The sequence below is a fragment of the Zootoca vivipara genome, chromosome 14 (assembly GCF_965207765.1).
Source record: "Zootoca vivipara chromosome 14, rZooViv2.hap1.1, whole genome shotgun sequence".
NCBI classification, from domain to species: domain Eukaryota; kingdom Metazoa; phylum Chordata; class Lepidosauria; order Squamata; family Lacertidae; genus Zootoca; species Zootoca vivipara.
In genome coordinates, this window is record NC_142597.1 from 41,877,020 (window position 1) to 41,893,428 (window position 16,409).

Here is a 16,409-nt window from a genome sequence, read left to right on the forward strand (position 1 = left end):
CGACCTTTTCATGCCCGCTCCCTTGGCGTTTTACCGTGCTGGAACCTGGATTTTTATTTCAAAAGGGGAGCCCGAAACTTCCATTACAGAGCGTCAAAACCAATAAGAAGATTAGAACAAGAGGCCTGAGAAAGGGGGAGTGGGAAAGAGAAGAGAGAGCAAAAGAAAGGAGGTTGTTCTCTCATTAGTAGAATCAAGTTCAAACACCAGAATTCACTGAGAACCTATTTACACCATATTCCAATTCATATGCATATCAAAGCTTAGAATCAAAACTGATTGGGTTTTCCTTGGTTTTTGTTTTTTTTAAAGTAGTATGTATAAAGTAGCTAAAGTTGGGCTAAAATTCCAAACCATACAAGGAGGACAGTAAGGGTAGCAGTGGCTGCAGTTTCATGGTAATTTAATCCAAACATGGAGAAGGTTGAATGGGATCCTAGTGATGAACCCCAAAATACTTGGAAGATGAAAGTGACACAGCTTCATTGAAGGGAAGGGCATTTTTAAAAGGAAGAAGAAGAAGAAGAAGAAGAAGAAGAAGAAGAAGAAGAAGAAGAAGAAGAAGAAGAAGAAGAAGAAGAAGAAGAAGAAGAAGAAGAAGAAGAAGAAGAAGAAGAAGAAGAAGAAAGTGTCGCGATTTCATCGAGTGACACAGATTTTCTCTTGGCTAAAACGCACAGGTGGAAGAGCAGGAGGTCCTTGCAGCAAGCACACCCTCCTTGCTTGAAAAATGGGAAGAGGCCTGAAAAAACTAGTCTCGGCCCTCAACAAAAATACAAAAAAAGTAAAACAATTTATTATTATTATTAATAATATTATTATTATTCTTTTTTAAAATTCTCACTACAAGTTAAACCACCTAACAATATCACTTCTTTTAATATATTGCCATTATGTTAACTCTGCAAAGGTGTGATATAAAATTGCTGTAAGACCCGGTACCTTTTTTTTTCTCTTCGATTTTATATAAACACAGTGAACTTCATTACTGTACACGTATAATCTGCAACTACAGCTTAGCTGTAAATCTCCCACACACAATGGCATGGACATTTATATCCCTCCCGCCCCAACTCCTATATTCCCCCATTAAACTGTACATCAAGACCAAATACAAATTTTACTGTCCCCATACCCTGAACCCCCCCTTACAAAAAAATAATACTCTAAAAGCAAACCTACCGCAACTTTCAATTAAGACGATTACATATATATTTTTAGACCAATTGCTTTAAAGCAAGAAGGCAGTATAAACCTTCTAGGAAATTTTTTTTATAAAAGAGGTTAAGAAATATAAGACAATTTATACATTTAAAAACGTACAATAAATAAGAGATGCAGGCATTTTTTTTTTGAATACTAGGTACTATAATCCGATACAAGAACATTGCAGTGTTCCAAAAGCATTCGACAAATTCTGGGTTTTTTCCTTCCTCGTTTGTCTTCTTATTGTCTCCATGCTCGTACTTTTTTAAATATTCATTAAACATGGCTGGGGCCTATGGCTCATATACTCTTCACAAATACTGTGACGGGGTGGGGTTGGGGGAGAGAGAGAATGGTTACTTTGCTACTAAAAAGATGTGTTATAATACATTTCGACTGATCAATTCACCACTCCAATCAGTCTGGTACAGGCAAAACACCAACGAAAGCAGGGGGCAAATGGAGAATTAAACACTTGGGCTATGCAGTCCCCACCGCAAGTCAAAACCAAATAGTTGCTGGAAGTGACCAAAAATGACATTCCCCTCCCTCAAATCACAAAAAAATGACTTGCACAGAGAATAATTAACTTAGTCCTGCAGCGAAATAATCCTTTCCCTTTTTGTTGTTGCTCTGGTTGTTGTGTTTTTCTTCTCTTTGCCCAGTTCAGATAAAGATCACAGCATATTCATGATAAAGTTATACAACTGATTCAGCACCACAAAGTGAACTGGGAGACACGACCGCCGGTCTTGGGTCGCAGGATCACAGGTTAGCCAGGAAAGTGCGTTGTACTGTTCCAACACAAACCTGGAAGAAGGAAAGAAGGGAACATTAGCCAGGAAGTCATTATTGGGAAGGCTTTGCCGTTTTTCAGCACAGGTCACAAGGAGATAATTTATTAACCCACATTTCTGTTAGCAGAGGAGATTATAGTAAGAGGCAAGATAAAAATGCTTCACTTCCAGCTACCCAGATGCATATAGCAGGGAGGAGCTGCATGTATGGGAAGGTTGGAAGCCGGCCAGGGGATAGACACATTCTCACTCAACCCAGGTGGTGCAAGGAAGCCTTCTTGAGCTAAAGGGGCCTACTCACAAGAAGTGTGAACAGTTGTAGGTTGTATTCAACTAAATCCTACTCAGAAATAGACCCAGTGAAATGAATGAATGTGGGTTTTTTTATGTTTTGAGATATAAAGATATATGTGTCTGCACAATGCATACACACATTACCTGCCCTATTGGTCTTGGTCCATTAGTAAGATAAATGATTAGAAGAGCTTCATAAGACAACCTGAGAATTTCTCAGTGCTGAAGGATATATTAAAATAAATTCAATGTACTGTGCTGTGTAAATGAGCGTATAAGCAAGAGAAAACTACCGGCAGATTGTAGCAAACTTCATGGCTATAATAGCAGAAATGCACTTTTAAAACAACGAATCCTGTATTTTGCATACTCTCACGCACAATTGGTGACCATACCTGAGGACATCGGAAGTTTGATTCGAGTCAAGAGGGTGGGAGTGTTTACTGTGAAGTAGCTCATCCGATTGCACTGAAGGCACATGGAGGTGCAGAGAAGCCTTTAAAAGAAGTTAGAACATACAGTAAGTGTTTATTACAATGCAGAGAGAGAGAGAGAGAGCGTGCACGCTAATAATCAATCAATAATTCCTATAGGGACAGAGTTTAGAGCAGGCACCCCCAAACTTCGGCCCTCCAGATGTTTTGGACTACATTTCCCATCTTCCCCGACCACTGGTCCTGTTAGCTAGGGATCATGGGAGTTCTAGGCCAAAACATCTGGAGGGCTGCAGTTTGGGGATGCCTGGTTTAGAGCATGGCTCTGTGGGAGGCCTTCCCACCAGCGAGTGTCCCCACAGTAAAGGTCCCCCAGCCTCTATAACCCTGAACAAACACACACACACAGGGGGGGGAGGGAGAGAGTCTTTTCTGGGTTTTGTTTCCATCTCATCCTCTTCAACCAAATGCAGAGAAATCCAAACAACCACCCCTCCCCAAATTCTCAAAAAACAAGGTATAAAACAAGGAAAGCAATTATAACCAAGTTTATACTATCACTCACTACATTTACAAAATGGGATGGATGGACATAGACAATTAGCCAGGGAAGGCAGAGGACAAAGAAATGAGCCAGTGAATAACTTGTGGGAAAGTAGGGGGTAAGGGCCCCCTTAAACTCCTCCACATTCTTGAACACAACAACTTCCCCCTGCTCCCAGGGAATCCCCCCCCCCCAGCAGAAGGCAAAGTGCAGTTGCTCATCCATGCCTCCTGGAGCAGAAGTTGGGTGCTCTCTCTAGTTTTAGCAAAGCCACCCACTACTCAGTTTGGAGCCAGGGAACAGCCTTCAGCTGGTCCCCAGACTTGGCTGGGGAAGCAACTGCTCATTGCTGCACTCAAAGCCAGGGATCAGAAGAAGTTTCGAGCGAATCCTGGCTCTGGGTTTAAAAGCGCAGTGCCAGCATGCTTGGCTAAAAGGAGAAAGAACGTCTTTCCCCCTCTGCAACTCAACGGTGTAGCTAGCTGCTCGGGCGCCCGGGGCGGCGCAAATGCCCTGCACCCGGGGGCGGAGCAAGGCGCCCATGGGGCAGGCCAAGCCGGGGCAGAGCACGTAGCGCGGAACCTCCACGGAGTCCACAAGCCCCACATTGTCGTTTCGGGCAGCGTGGAGCCTGCAGGTGCCCAAGCCACCGCGTCACTCCCCGAGAGAGCCGTGTGACTCGGGCGCACTGCAGGCCAGGCCCTGTGGTCACCCCCTCAGTGATGATACCCGGGGCGGCCCACACCCACTGCACCCCCCTTCCTACGCCACCGCTACAGCTCACACCTTAGTGGAACCCGTCTCTGAAAGTCTTTGGCCACCAGTGACTCCTCGATGCTGTACCTTGCCACTTCCTTGATCGGGCAGGAAGGAGCACCCTCCTGCTTGGCTGTTAAATGCATACACAAGTCTTTCCACCTGACTTGGTATACCGAATACCCGCCTACAAGCCCACATTGCCGCTACTCCCCCACTCACCCCGAAAAGCTCTCCTGAAACTTAACATAATGATCTGCAGAGTATGTCTTTTGAAGCACTCTAACAACACCAATCCCCACACCTCCCAGACACAGTTCACAGACTTTGCTGAAGGTTTGTTACCTTAAGAAACAGGGGGCACTGATTTTGTGCTTGAGGACACGCCGACCAAAACCAGTCAGGCAACGGACCTGCTTTGGCAGTTGAGACAAAGTAACCAAGGGCCAGCGGTTGCTGTAGGATGTTGGTGACTTCGTCGTGAGACTCCGTTGAGAGCAAGCGATCTGTACCTTGACCCTGGTGCGACAAAACAGAAGGTGGGGAATTGGCAAAGAGCGCACAAGGAAAGCCTTGCTGGATCAGACCAAAGGCCCATCTAGCCCAGAATCCTGTTTCCTGCCATAGCCAACCGCATGCCTACACAAGCAGGGCAGGTGTAGACTGGGCCAGAGCTGCCCATGGTCCTCAAATGGCAATCAGAGGGTGGCGGCCTCTGGTCCTGGAGGAAGGAGCCTTAAGCCCTCAGACATTTGCCAAATCCCCCTTTAAAGCCATCTGGTGGTGACCACCACCACATCTTCCCCCTGCTCCCAGGGAATCCCCCCCCCCCCAAGCAGAGGGCAAAGTGCAGTTGCTCATCCATGCCTCCGGGAGCAGAAGTTGGGTGCTCTCTCTAGTTTTAGCAAAGCCACCCACTACTCAGTTTGGAGCCAGGGAACAGCGTTCAGCTGGTCCCCAGACTTGGCTGGAGAAGCAACTGCTCATTGCTGCACTCAGAGCCAGGGATCAGAAGAGGTTTCGAGCGAATCCTGGCTCTGGGTTTAAAAGAGCTGCCCATGGTCCTCAACTGGCAAACAGAGGGTGGCGGCCTCTGGTCCTGGAGGAAGGAGCCTTAAGCCCTCAGACATTTGCCAAATCCCCCTTTAAAGCCATCTGGTGGTGACCACCACCACATCTTCGAACAGTGAATGGAACAGATTAACTATGCCCCTAAATATCCCGCCATTCAGCTGCATTGGATAACACGTTCCAATGTTAAAAAAAGAGAGAAAATCTTCTCTCTCTTCTCATCATAATTAATGTTGTAAACCTCTATCATCTCTCTCTCTCACACACACACACACCTCTTTGAAAACAAAAAAGCCTGAAACATTGCAATTCTTCCTCATAGGGTCATTTTGGTTGTCCTTAACTAGCCCTTTTCCAACTCTACAATATCCTTTTTGATATGAGGAATGCAGAAGGCTGCACCGTATATCCCAAGGATGGATTCCCTTTATATTTGGTTGCCACAATATTGAAATGGGGGTACTTGACAACCACTGGCCATCCTGGTCAGCACTGAGGCAAACACAGGGTTGATTTCTTAAATACGGTTTCTTGCCATAAAACCTTACCTTGCCCATGTCACCTCCATGGGTGAAGTGGGAACTTGGTGAGTGCACAGGGGACCCGGTAGGGGATGCAGGGAGGATGTTTATAATATCAGGATCAATATCAGGATCTCCAGTGTCTAACAAATCAAAGAGCCCCATTCCATCTGCTCCATCTTGAGAAAAGCAACAAATACAACAACAAAGAGTCTGTTAACAGAGAGTTGCTATCACTGTGATTTATATAAAAAAAGGAAAGTACACAATGTATGAAGAAATTCTTTACCGACAGCTAGCATTACATTGTGGTTGGAATACTGGGCCTGAAACACAAGGGCTGTATTCAGATCCCTGGGCACCCATGAAATACACTCAGTGACATTGTAAATTTGGCTGGTCCCAGACAGCTCTTGCTTCAATCTATTTTATACACAGTTATTTTGATTTGCTTTGACCGACACTGCATATGCACGCCAAGACACACATGCACACAAACAATTGGCTGCTGCCCATTTTGCCTGTTCCCTGTAATCATGGGGTTGAGATCTAACAAGCTGCTCATAAACACTCTAACAGAGGACAGTGAAGGCCCAAGTCAAGGGGGGGGGGGAGAATCAGCAGTGCAGATACTGGAAAGGAAGCAAAAGGCTGGTGTGGCTGCCATGAAAAACCTTATGCCTAGGAAAAGACAGGCCTGTGTGTTCTGGGGGGAGGGTGCTAAAGAAATTGGGGTCAGCGTGCTTAAAAAATTGGGGTCAGCTAAGGAAGCCATGGGTGCCAAGGAGGATGTGGAAAGCCCCACTTGGCGGCTAGAGATAGAGTAATCTGTGTCTTGTTGGGAGGACTGAATTCCTATCCTCTACAGGCCTCATTTTTCATATCTATCAAGGAAACATTTTTATATGAAAGTATTTGAAGACACACAAATACATACATACATACATACATACATACATACATACATACATACATACACACACCATTGTTTGTATTAAAGGCCAGGTCCAAACCAGTTTCAGTGGTGTAAGTTGATGATGCTACTTGCACAGATGCAGATGTGGGAAACACAAGTATATGAGTGCACGACGTATCCTGTGGGGTGTTTAGTTGGGACGTCTGCATATTTAGGGTGGTGCTGCGGCCAAACACTGAGCCAGTTGATACAGAATCTTAAAGAGAGAGAAAGAGAGATTTCGCTAAATAGTACAGCCAATAGGCTTGCTTTCATAGAAGCAACAAGTGAGAAGCATTTCACAAATACCTGGCATGATGACAAAGGATCCCTGCGGTTCTACTGCCACTAAGCAGGCGCTGAGAATGCTGGGAGAATCGGCAGTGGAGATGCCACACATCCTGCACATATCTTTCAGCCTCTTGCTAAGTGACTGCAGATTTCGGCGACTCAGCAAACAACTCCAATCTAAAGAGGAAACCAGGGAGATTGGCTACCAAGGAAATGATTTCAAATACAAATGATGGCTAGCTGCTGTAATGTTTAGACCACAAAAATGGATACATTAAAAACTGGATGGACCACTGTATGCAAACTTCTTTCTTAAGCTATTCTGACCTCTTTCCCAACTGGAAAAGAAAGCTAAGCTACCTAGGAAGCAAACAGCTTGGGAAATTATGTTCTTTCGTCAGTTAGTGACTCTTCACAAGGCTTTTCCTATTTCGGGTGTTAAAATTGCCAGCAGGGGCTAAAGCCAAATTCTCTGCTGAAATTGAATAGGTTGCAATTTAGGTGACAGAAAGCCCATTTCCCCCATGCCATAAACACCCACCCCAAAAGGAGATTGCTTCCATATGTACAGTATATAATTCTTTGATCTCAGGGGCCACTCTGTTCTCCAGATCAATGATCCTGGAGTAAGGAGTAGTCTCCCCAAAAATTCATTTTGTGACCCCTGCATTGCTTGCGACAATTTTTGTGTGGCAGTAAGGGCTTCACAGTTCTAGAGCATGCATGCCTATTCACATTTATATATTCTATCCAAAATGAGTGTGTGTGTGTGTTATGTACATTATTAAATGTGCCATTTTTGTTCCATATCAAGCATTTTGGCCAGAGAGGGGACAAACTTGCACAGAACGCTGCATCTCCATGGGTGACAAATATCTTCAGAGATGTTTCCATATTACCTTTTAGTTCCCCGTGGCCTATTCTTCCAAGACGTCCTATTACAACTCTCCAAGGCAACGAACTCATCTGCACAAGCCCCAGGCACCATTCCCAGAGTTTCTGAAGACCAAGTCTGCGAGCAGACCCCTTTTTCCTACGAGCCCTGGTGGGAATAAAGATTTACTAGTAAACAAATCCATGAACATACCTTCCCACTGTTTTAAGACCAGTAAGACGCTGTCACACTTCAGTATTTTGACAGCCAGGATCAAGAAAGGGGGGGGGAAGGTTCTGTACATCTTCAAAAGGTGCAAGATCCAAGCAGTAAATTAATGCATCTACTCCCTCTTTATTTAATCACTTATATCCTGTTTTTGAAAATGAGATGGTTCTAAAAAAGCTTTAAAAAGTAAGAGTAGGCATGTGTGTGTGTGTGTGTGTGTGTAAAATCAAACACCCTTCAAACATGCAGTAAAAACATTATCAGCATAAAAATCCATGAACCATTAAGTGAATCATAAAAAGGTTTCCAGGAAAGAAAGTTTTTCTAAACTTATCTAAATACAGGAAATGACTTTATGAATTCCACAGCCCTTACCTGTTAGGTACATCAATGTTGATAATGCAGGTTTCCAATAGTTCTCCATATAAATCTGTGCACGATGCAAGAAGCCACCTTTGATCATGAGAGAGACAGTAGCCCACGAAAAGCACATTGTATTTCTGCCCAGCCTCTCCAAAGGTTTCTCCCAGCTCTGTCTGTTTATCTTTGACAGGAGCCAATATGAAAGGAGGGGCATACAGCTTAATACACTCTGGTCTCTGCAAAACACACACAAAACAGAACACTTAAAACCACAGGATTACTTGTCCCACGGAGTAGCAGATCCCCATATAAACAAAACAGAATTGTGCGCATGCACACAGCATCATTTTTGCCTGAGGGATAGCCACTCACTCACTCACTCACTCACTCACTCACACACTCACACACTCACTCACTCACACACTCACACTATTGATATGTATCTCCAGTGTTTCTCAGAGGTTTACCAGATTTCATGCCAACCAACTCATGGTTCTCACTTACTTCTGGACTCCTGAGCGCCATCTCCATCGCCAAACCTGGGCCAAACCCAGTTAATGTTTTCACATTGGTTGACGTTGGGAGTGGCCTCCGGCATTGCGTGAAGGCGGAGAATGCCAGCGATTTTAGATGCTGAGTGTAGATCTGCCTGTCTTCATTCTTGACTGGTTGTAACAGATATTGACAAGGAACAAGCTAAGAAGGTCAGAGAGAAAGGAAAAGGTAAGTACACACTGCCCAACCTGATACCAGTATATAGAAGCCTTAAGACAGCAACAGGCTTCACGCCAAAAAAAAAAAAGTAGCATGTGCACCTGTTTTGACTCTGGGCAACATCCAATCACAATATCCTGTGCAACCAATAATAAACCAATATAATAAACCAAGACACAGCCATGTGCGTGGAATCATAGTATCGTAGAGTATAGCTCACAAGATGAGGTCAACATCAGTGACATGTTGGTACTTTCAAAAAGAGCTAAGCAGCCAAAGCAATTTATTTAATTATCCTGTTCTGACCTGAACAGCATTTGAGTTAGGAACCTTAAAGCATCACACAAACCACCCAAAGCCGCTGTAGAGCTAGGGCAGGATGTAAGTCCAACCATCAGAAGGGGACAAGGCTTCCAAGGACTACTGTGGGCAAACACCTTAAGCAACAGGCTGCCTTTGGCTTCCCACATTACAGCATCAGCTTACCTGAACAGAAACTATGTTTCTGATGTTAGGAGGGAGATTTTGGATCATTTCAAGAAAGCAACGGAGAAGACCCAGAGTCCACACGCTGGAGGAGTTGCCCTCCTCTTTCTTCTCATAGGAGAAAGGGTCAACAATGTAAACTACGATGGCAGGTGGGTAGGTGACTGCGTGGGAATCGCCGTCAGTGGGGACTCCCACTTTGTCACGGTCCATAGTGCTGGAAGCAGAAAGCAGGCAGACATAAGAAACAGAAAGCTTCTTCCTCGTATGGGCCATTAAGTGTTAAGATTGCTATGTGTTCACAAATTATCTGACTTCTTTTCACCCAGCAGAGAAAGACTCCCATCTCCCCTATGCAGCTTTTTAAGGGGAAGCCGTCTTTGCAGCTTCTGCAGCTAATATACCTTCCCCATCATTATCTCAGGCTTATCAGAGCACAGCAAACACATTACTCACTAACATAAGAGACACAAAGGTATCAGGCATGCAGGCATCCTTCAGAGATGAGTAACCATTGGCACAATTACTCACAATGTATTTCCTCAATTTTGATCAGAAGTTTGCTGGATTTAACAAGAGTTGGAACACTTGACCTGGAAGTAGAAGGAAGCCTAGGGAATTCAATCTTTGCAAATTCCACATTGCAAAAAATAGTGTGTGTGTGGTACTTTGCAAAGCAGAAGAGCACAGGCCCTTGCCCCAAGGAGCTTACAATCTAAGGCACTGGAATACTTTCAAAATTTAGCAGCTCATGTACAGTCCTTAGTTGAGATTGGAGACTGTCATAGCACAGAAGGAAGGATACACTTTGGTCTGTTTAGGCCAAAACGCTGCTAGCTACAAGTTGAAGCTCAGACCAACTGCTTAACTTCTATACTGTAATGTGATTTTAATGACAGCAAGGACACCTGTTCAAGAAATCAGATTCCTGCAAAAGGGGTGCCAAACTGGTGGCATATTTTCTCTCATCTGACTTGGAAGAGAAGTTCCAGCAAAGTCCCCAATCACCCCAGTTTGCTTTAAGGATAAGAACCCAGCATGGTGCAGCGGTCAAGAGTGTCAGAATGAGACCTCAGAGACCCAAGTTCACATATCCATCCAACTATGAAGCTCACCTGGGTTACATTGGGCCAGTCACCATCTCCCAGCCTAAACCTACCTCACAGGGTAGTTGTGAGGATTTAAAAATAAATAAATGAGGGGGAGAACCATGTGTGCCACCTTGAGCGACTTGGAAGAAAGGTACGATACAAATGGAAGTGAGTACATTAACTGATAAATCATTCTTTGCCGTGTTACCTCTCTGAAACTTCTGAGTGCAGCTGCGGAGGGATGGATGGGGCTTCCCCCGGTATCGCTGCGGATGGCTGCTGTTGCTGCTGCGTCCCCGCCTGCCCGTTCTGGACTGTTGCAGGCTGCGTGGAGAGGGAGGAAGGAGTAGTGTTGTTCATGCTGCCAAAAGGTGGAAAGGATGAAGGTTTGTTCGCTGAAATCCCACCGGCTGAACTGGAGGAGGAGGATGAAGTGGCAGTCGTGGTCATGGTGGAACTGGCCGTGGTAGTGGCAGAGGTGATGGCACTGTTTGAGTTCATTGGGACAGCATTACTGGGAGCAGACGAAGGGGTGGATGATGGAGTAGAGCTGCCTGCAACCTGAGGCGGGACAGATGTAGGATGGCTGGTGGGAGGAACTAGGCTGGATTGAGAAAGCAAGGAATTGTCCAATGGCTGTGTAGCAAGGTAAGGACCTTAAAACAGAAAAAGGAGAAGACATTAACCAAACCTTCTGCTTCTGTGTTAATGAAACTTGACAGAGCATCATATTCATTTAGACAGAGAACCCGCCAAACTGTAGGTCCTTCACAGTTTAATAGGCAGGGGAAAGAAAAGAGAAACCTATTCCACGGGGGACGATAACCTTCCCTGAAATTATTATTGTTGTTGTTGTTTATTAGATTTGCCAAGTCACTTTATCTTGTCCAGGATAAGCCAAAATGATTTACAACCAAACAAAAGGCAGTCTACCAATCTTCCTCTAAAACACAAAAGTGCACCAGAGTGCCAAGGGTTTTCTAGGTTGAGTTCTCAGTTCACACAGAGCACCTGTCAAACTCAGCAGTGCCCACAAACTGACTTTGCATCCATAAACATGACCAGGGCTTCTTTTCAGCCGGATATCCAGCACCTCTCAGGTGGGCGCCATTGCCATTATGTGAGAACAAGATTCATGGTGAGTTCTGGCACCTCCTTTTCTAGAAAAATAGCACTGAACATGACCACAAATGCTTGGCATAGGTCTGGGTGCTGGAGGGTCTCGGGGTGGAGTAAGGAAAGAAATAGATGTGGAAAGAGTTCCCCAAGAGTAGAAAGTTAAGAGACAGAGGCCAAGGAGACTGCTTCATGTTTTTGGCTCCTGAAATATGGTTGGCTGAAAGCCCCAACAACTACTTATGGTTCACTTAATGTAACTTTGGACTAACCAGATCAAATTAGATTTCCAACCCCTGTAGTTGCACAGAACATTCTGAACCCTAGAAGAAAACGTAGCTTTCTCTGTCTGATTTAGCAACCCAACACTAATATGCAAACCATATGGGTCAAGGAACATGGATAACTTGCACTGTACCAGATCTGAATTATGGGCAACTTCAAGCATGGGAACTGCATTTTTTGCATGCCAGCATACATGTATTGTATAACCACAGTGAAATATTTTTACAAGTGACGGCTTTAGGGCAGGGATAGCCAACCTAGGGCTCTCCAGATGTCACTGGACTATAACTCCCAATATCCCTGACCAGGGGCTATGTAGACTACAATTGATGGGAGGTAAGTCAAGCAACACTTGGATGGCACGATGTCGGCTATCCTTGCTTTAGGGGAAGGCGGTGGGGGGAACGTACCCAAATCATATCTGCAGACTTGAGCATACAGTTTGAGTCTAGAAAATGATTCGCTGTTGGCGTGAGCTGCCTGGGAAAACCACTCAGCGACAGACTTCTCAGAAAGCTTGGTTGAAGCAGCAGATCCGACTCTCATGATCCCGTCAGGCAACAGTTTACAGATGGGTCGATGCTGGCCAAGTCTGCAGGACTGCAAAAGAAGAAGCAGGAACCAAACATCATGAGCGGATGAGCGGACAAATATTTTGACAAGTGGACCGCAAGTCTAACATATGGGACAGTGTCGCTTTATTGCACTGGGCAGAACACCACAAAGCCCACAGCATCTCAATGCATTTTTTTGGTTTGGGTTTTTAAATGCTCTTTATTAATTTTGCACATAGTTTAGAAGACAATAAATCCAGAAAGCAGGCAAGAGTACCCAGATCAGTATGCCTTTTCCAGATCCATGGCATTCACTGCTCCTGTCCCAAAAGTGCCCAAAACTGGAATCTTTATTGACAAATAAAAGCAAAGAGCTTCAACTAAACATTGCAGCTTTTTGCTGTGATGCAGCTGTTGAATCTCCCCCAGAACTTTCAAGCTGTTCAACAGTGGGACGGTCTCCCTCAGGAGGTTGTGGACTCTCCTTCCTTGGAGGTTTTAAAGCAGAGGTTGGATGGTCATCTGTCATGGATGCTTTAGTTGAGATCATGGGCGCAGCCAGGATTTATTGGGTGGGGGCAGAACTGAGCTGTGACATGGCTGGTCAGTTAGTTAAGTATTTTTATTTACTTGCTTGATTTAGGGGGGGCAGCTGTCTCCCTGCTCCCCGCTGGCTACGCCTATGGTTGCAATTCCTGCATTGCAGGGAGTTGGACTAAATGGCCTCTGGGGTTCCTTCCAACTCTACAATTCTATGTTCCTCATGCAAGAGACTGCAGAGTTGACCCCCTGAGGTCAGTCATCATTTTCTGATATGATCGTAACAGAATTTTTTCCCGGTTTCTTGTGTGAATCTGCAATCTGTACACATTGAGGTTATTTTAATGTCTTTTTATCATCTTGAGTTTTGTTCTGGCTCGCAGCCAAGGCAAATAAACTTGGACCTGAGGAGTAAGTACCACAGCTCCCTGCTGCTGCCTGTGCTGCAGATTAGCAACCCATGGTATAAATTAAGCTACAAGGCATAACGTCATGAACCTTGCTACAAAAAGATGCCTCTACTGTTCTTCCAGGGAGGCTGCCATGTTAGAAGGCTGCAGCAAAATCAAAACACTCGTTTTGGATATTTTTCTTATAAAAGACATGATTCAGTACCCTGATATGTTTGCCCTACCATTTATACAACAGTCTCCATAAAGTTTAATAATCTCAAACATTTTGGTTGCAGATTAACCCACAAAAACAGTGGATTACGATTTTTTTTTAAAGTAGTGTCATGGCACTCAAAGAACAGTAAATTAGTGGGCCAGAGCACACTTTGCCTGATGCATACAAAGTTTTCCCCAACTATAGATAGACAGAAGGAGGGGAGAATTGTCACATAATTAAGTCAGAAGACCTAGTATTAAAAAAAAAAAAAAAGCACGATCCTTTCAGGAACTGCATGTCAATATAAAACAAGACTAAATCAAAAGAATGAATGATCCAATCAGTGCAGGTATGACTAAGTCCCAGCTGGTAAGGAACTGGCAATCGAAGATGAAAACACACACCAAAAGAAGTGATTGAGCCGCTCCTACCCTCTACTGAGCCCGAGTTGGATGGTGTGAAATCTGCCAATGTACTTCAACTCAGCAGGCTTGACCAAGGAGTCTCCTTTTGAAAGTGGCCATACTTTCAGCAAATGTTTCAAATCTGCTACTGAACCGCCAGTGAAAGAGAGAACTACTCACACCTACTCTGACTGGATCTTTTTTTTTTGCTTTTTTAATGGGATTTTATTTCTTTTCCTTTCTGCTCTGCCAAGTAATGGCCTGGTCTTTGCAAAACACCTTAATAATACTCTAGGATGAGGCGAGACAGACTAGTACTATTCTTCTTTCCTGAAAACATCAACGTGGCAGCACATACTAATTTAAACAATTATTATTGCTATTATTACATTTATTGCCTGCCCTTCACCAGCAGGCCTCAGGGTGGGTTACAACAACTTAAAATTAAAAACAGCTAAAATGTATTACAATCGCCGGAATAGGGTTGGCTCTAGAAACACACATTTTGGGTGTCAAAAGGCCACCCTCTTACCCTAACAAGATTTAGTCCAAAAATGCAGCGTGGCTACCCTGTTACATTAAGTACTGTAAGCTCTTTTTAAAAAACATTATAATTCCTTGAGCTGGGGAAAAAAAAGATTCCGCCTCTAGAACCTTTCAAAATATAGAGGCCACAGTCCCAACCCATCCTTCTGAGAAGTATCAACTAACCCCCGTGTTACCAAATTGAGAGGGAAGAAGGGAGGGGAGGGTCTGTAAACAGGGCTTGCTAGTGGGCCGGGTGTTTGTTTGTTTGTTTGTTGTGTGTGTGTGTGTGTGTGTGTGTGTGTGTGTGTGTGTGCTCACATAAAGTAATTGCAGCTTGCCAGAGTATTCAGCGCAGCCTTGCCATGAAGCTAGTTGCCGATCAGAGATTCAACGGATTCAAATATACTGACATTCTCTTTTCTTTGGCTTCTGTTAAATGCAGGGTAAGACAGGCAACGCCTTGGAATAATGGCCAGACAGCGCAGAAGCACAGGGAAGATTCAGTAACCTGGAGTTAACCATGTTTGTAGCCTTAAATGCAGGAGGGCAGTACATAGTTTAACCACTTGATGGCATCTGCATGATAAGGAAACTGCTACTTAAATGAAGCCCTGCTAAAAGGAGATGAGCCTTTTATCTCTTTCTACCATCCATTTTAGCTGATTTGTTGAGATAAGGCCTGCAGGAGGTTTTTAAGTGTCAGCTGGAATGCAAAGTTGATAAATGGCACCATTAAGGGCGGGGGGGGGGGGGATTCCTTCTGGAGCACTCCAAGCAGGGCCTCCTTCTCATATTCCCTTACCTCATATATTGCCGTGAGATCCCGAAAGAAGGTCTTTGCCCCGTTCAGCAGTGCTTCATTCTCTGGACACACCACAACGTAAGCAATGTCTCTCTGAGATCCATAGGGTTCCAACATCAGCCTCTCCCAGTACGGTAAGGCAAACGGGGACAGCACCAGGAAGTCGTAATCGTATCCCAACAAAAAAGTTGGAATGGGCAGTGGTTCTGGAGACTCATCAGTTCCTGGGCAAGGAAAGGGACATTTTTTTTCCATATGTTAGAATGAAACTGGACAGCAACAGTGCATCCCCATCCAGATTCAAGGGAAGCAACTGCCAAGAGAAAAGTGAGATGCCAGATGTCTTCTGGAGCAAGTTAATTCTCAAGCCACTCCTAGTACTGCCATCAAAACAAAATTGGTCCGTTCTGTCCCATCCGATCTTCCTTTTTTACTACTCTGTTCCCTGAAAACAAAAGCTGGAAGTCCACAGAGTTAAACAAAGATACCAATATGAAAAATTGGTATTCTTAAAATTATTCTAAAGCTGGAGGTCTTAAGTAGTGATCTGTAAAATACTCTCCAAACATTTGCAGTGCAAAATTGGGGGCTGGCATGTAAACAAATCAAGCAGCAAGTGTGGCTTCCCTCATATAAACAAATCCAAAGTACTGGGCTGAAGGACGAAAGTTTGCTTCCTACATCTTGGGAAAACTCATGAAGACCTTGGTAGGAACAAAAGGATCTAATGAGGGACTCACAAAGATTCACAATAAGACTCTGTAGCTCAATTCAGACATCACTGACATAGCACCATCAGGAATACACTATGGGTTCACACACCCCATATCCTTTTCCCTTCTATACACCAATTCCCTCCTTTACTTAGAAGTTTTCCTTAATCATAGTTGCCCATGATGCCCTACCTAGGCAAGCTAAGTGTAACCATACTTTTCTTCCAAATCTG

At 44.4% G+C, this 16,409-nt stretch overlaps 1 protein-coding gene across 1 annotated transcript in view; it reads right to left on the minus strand.

The window, feature by feature from the left end:
* Positions 1-774: 774 nt before the first annotated feature.
* MED13 (mediator complex subunit 13) overlaps positions 775-16,409 on the minus strand; it is a 100,050-nt gene continuing 84,415 nt past the window's right edge. The window contains exons 18-30 of the mRNA XM_035139697.3: positions 15,464-15,687; positions 12,437-12,626; positions 10,834-11,281; positions 9,535-9,751; positions 8,839-9,030; positions 8,347-8,570; positions 7,769-7,911; positions 6,888-7,046; positions 6,607-6,795; positions 5,651-5,802; positions 4,377-4,550; positions 2,693-2,793; positions 775-2,016 (exon numbers count right to left, since the gene is read on the minus strand). Of these exons, the coding sequence (XP_034995588.1) occupies positions 1,884-2,016; positions 2,693-2,793; positions 4,377-4,550; positions 5,651-5,802; positions 6,607-6,795; positions 6,888-7,046; positions 7,769-7,911; positions 8,347-8,570; positions 8,839-9,030; positions 9,535-9,751; positions 10,834-11,281; positions 12,437-12,626; positions 15,464-15,687 (2,546 nt within the window). The 3' untranslated portion in view covers positions 775-1,883. The remainder of the gene's footprint in view (positions 2,017-2,692; positions 2,794-4,376; positions 4,551-5,650; positions 5,803-6,606; positions 6,796-6,887; positions 7,047-7,768; positions 7,912-8,346; positions 8,571-8,838; positions 9,031-9,534; positions 9,752-10,833; positions 11,282-12,436; positions 12,627-15,463; positions 15,688-16,409) is intronic.